The sequence below is a fragment of the Mirounga leonina genome, unplaced genomic scaffold (genome assembly GCF_011800145.1).
Source record: "Mirounga leonina isolate KUSES-001 unplaced genomic scaffold, KU_Mleo_1.0 Mir_376, whole genome shotgun sequence".
Taxonomy (NCBI): domain Eukaryota; kingdom Metazoa; phylum Chordata; class Mammalia; order Carnivora; family Phocidae; genus Mirounga; species Mirounga leonina.
Window position 1 is genome coordinate 289882 of NW_023270718.1, and position 2836 is coordinate 292717.

At 56.9% G+C, this 2836-nt stretch overlaps 1 protein-coding gene across 3 annotated transcripts in view; it reads left to right on the plus strand.

The window, feature by feature from the left end:
* Positions 1 to 823: 823 nt before the first annotated feature.
* Positions 824 to 2836, plus strand: part of POU2F2 (POU class 2 homeobox 2) — a 33056-nt gene continuing 31043 nt past the window's right edge. For all 3 annotated transcript variants that reach the window (XM_034986600.1, XM_034986603.1, XM_034986602.1), the window contains exon 1: positions 824 to 904. In XM_034986600.1, the coding sequence (XP_034842491.1) occupies positions 838 to 904 (67 nt within the window). In that variant the 5' untranslated portion in view covers positions 824 to 837. The remainder of the gene's footprint in view (positions 905 to 2836) is intronic.

The window sequence follows — 2836 nt, forward strand, 5'->3', positions numbered from 1 at the left end:
CGCAGCCGGCCCCGCCCTCCGGCCTATTGGCTGGGTGCTGCCGCCCTCTGGCGGGCGCGGAGGGAAATGCTGGGCCGGGAGCGCAATTCTGAGAAAGGCCTGCGGGCAGTCAGGGGCCCCGGGGCTCCCCTCACCCGAACCGTCTCGGGCGCCCGCATTTGCCCCCTGGCAGACGTCTTGCCACTCTGGGCTAAGGCCCCGCCCCGTCGCCCGCACTGCCACTTCCCACGGGCACCGCTTCCTGTCAGCGGACGGACGCCTCACCTGGGGACAGGTGCGTGGCTGGGTACCTCCGCTCCCACAGCCTTGCAGGACGCCCACCATAAACGTCTCCTCCCGCTCTGCTTCTTGGCTTCATCACTTCTTGGCTCTGGGCCCTCGGAAAGGCCACCTCAGCTCTCTGGCCCTCAGTCTTTTCGTCTGTAAAACGGGGCAAATAGTGATCACCTCAAGAGATGGTGCCTGTCAAGTGCGCCGGTCAAGCCTGGCATTGGGAAAGCCCCCCCCCCCCCAAAAAAAACTTCTAGCCAGGGTTTAGTGTTGTTGTTGTCATGGGCCCATCCTCTCTCCCAGACCCACAATACTGTTCCAGATGTGTTTGCCTTGGTGGAGGCAGCTGGAGGGCTGGGGCTGCTATTGCAGCACCTCCCAGAGACTCTGCTTATCCTGTGCCCCACTACCCCCACTTTCCCAACACACACATGGTTTGGGGTCCGCCGCCTGCTGAGGTGGGCCTTTGGGCCAGAGTATTTTCCCTTCTGAAGGGGGCGGACACTGTGGTTTCCTCCCTGGGTGACTTCCGGCTGAGAGGGCTTGGCCCCCAGAGAGGGCGGGGAGATGACACAGTTGTTCCCCCAGCCCTGCGGGGCGGGCAGCATGGTTCACTCCAGCATGGGGGCTCCAGGTAAGGGGCCTGGGGCCAGCGCCCTCTGCCTGTCCTGCCCTTCCTCCTTAGCTGTCTCCTCTTACTTGCTTTCACTCTGTACCTCAGCAGCTCCCCCTTTCCCTCCCTGGGTCCGGTCCCCACCCTCAGCTCCTCTTTCCCCTTCCCTTCCACTCCAGACACCTGGGGGCTTCTCATCTCCCCCCTCATCTGTGCTGCAGTGTTCTGGGCTCTGGGGGGTGGTGGGGGAGGACGGAGCCCTGGTGTTGGTAGCAAGCTCTTATATGGAGGATCAGTGGGTGGGCTTCTTGGGTGGGGGCTGCAAAGGGGTGGGAACACTGAATTGCAGGACTTTTCAGTGTGTGAGTTTCTGTGCACATGTGTTTGTGAGTGGTAGTTCTGAGTCCTCCGAGTGTGCCTGTCATGTGTGTGTGGCATTGTGGGCTCGCCTTGGCAATGATCTCTTGGCTCGCCGCCTCACTTCATTTGTCTCAGATGTTACCTCCTCAGGGAGGCCTTCCCTGACCTCCCTGTCTGAACTGGCAACCAGTCCCGCCATTCTTGGTCCCCTTGCCCCTGCTTTGTCTTTCCTTTATGGCATTTATCACCGCCTGAAAATGTATCCTCTGTCAGTTGACCGAGTGGATGTTGGGTGCCAGGCACCATACAAGATGATTTGTATTTGCTGGTTCACTTGGTAAAATGTGTCTATCTGTGCATAATGATAGTCATCTCCCAGCAGTGCTGATGGGAGGGTTGAATGAGATAATGTGTGTAGATGCTTAACACAGTGCCTGGAACACAACAAGCGTCAGTATGCGTGACTGTTTCGTTTGCAGCCTTATAGCAGTGTTGGTGTGTGTCACGTTCGTGAGTGTCTGTGGGGATGAGTCCTGGTTTGGCGTGTGCCATCCTATCTGCATCCCTGGGATCCTTCCACAACATATATTTACTGAGCAGTTCGTGCTGGGTGTTGGAAATACAACTGAAAAAGGGAGTTTCGGGTCCATCCTCCTGGAGTTCCCAGTCGGGGGAGACAGACCTGTTGCCAGACCGTGGAGGAGGCGCGGGTAGAGGGGTCAAGGCTGGGATGCTGGAGACACAGGGAGCCATGGGAGCCCAGAAGACTGGCCCAGTTGAGCCAGTGGGGTGTAAGAGAGGGCTTCCTGGAGGAGGGGACGTCTGTCTGGTCTGAGATGTGAAGGATGAGTGGCTATGACAAGGCAAAGGAGGTGAGGGAGGGGGTTGTGATGGAGGGAAGACTACTTGCAGGATGGCACGTGATTATTTATTGAGGTGACTGTATATGCAACTGTGTATGTGTGAGCACACATAACAGTGTAGACCCGGAGATCCGGGGTACCTGCACCCGCATGCCGCCTGCTCCACCATGGACTCATCCCTGTCTGGGGTTGAATGGGGGCCTCGTACATGCTCAGTACTGAGTTAGACCCCTGACTGGGGATTTCTCACAGAACTGCCCTGCCTGGGAGGCCCACCTGCATTCCCTGCCTGGACATGAATTAATACACTGCATGGTCTTGGGCAGATCACTTGTCCTGCCTGGGCTCAGGCTCCACACCTGTGAACTGGGTTCAGGGTTCCACTCCGGCCGTCTCCCAGGATGAGCTGATTCTGGGTGTGTGAGTGTGCACACGTATGTGTGTATGTCTGTCTGAGGGGCCTGGGTATGTGTGTGTCTGCCTATTTGTGTCAATCTGTGTGTCTGTGAGTGACTCTGGATGTGGATGTGCACATCTGTGTGTATTTGAGTAACTGTGTGTGTGTGTGTACGTGTCTCTGTGTATGTCTATCTGAGCGACCTGAGTGTATGTGTGTATGCACACCTGTATCTATCTGTATGTCTGTCTGTGAGTAACTCAGGTGTGAGTGTGTGCGTGTGTATGTGTGTGTCTGAGTGACCTCTGTGTATTGGTGTGTGTGTACATGTAC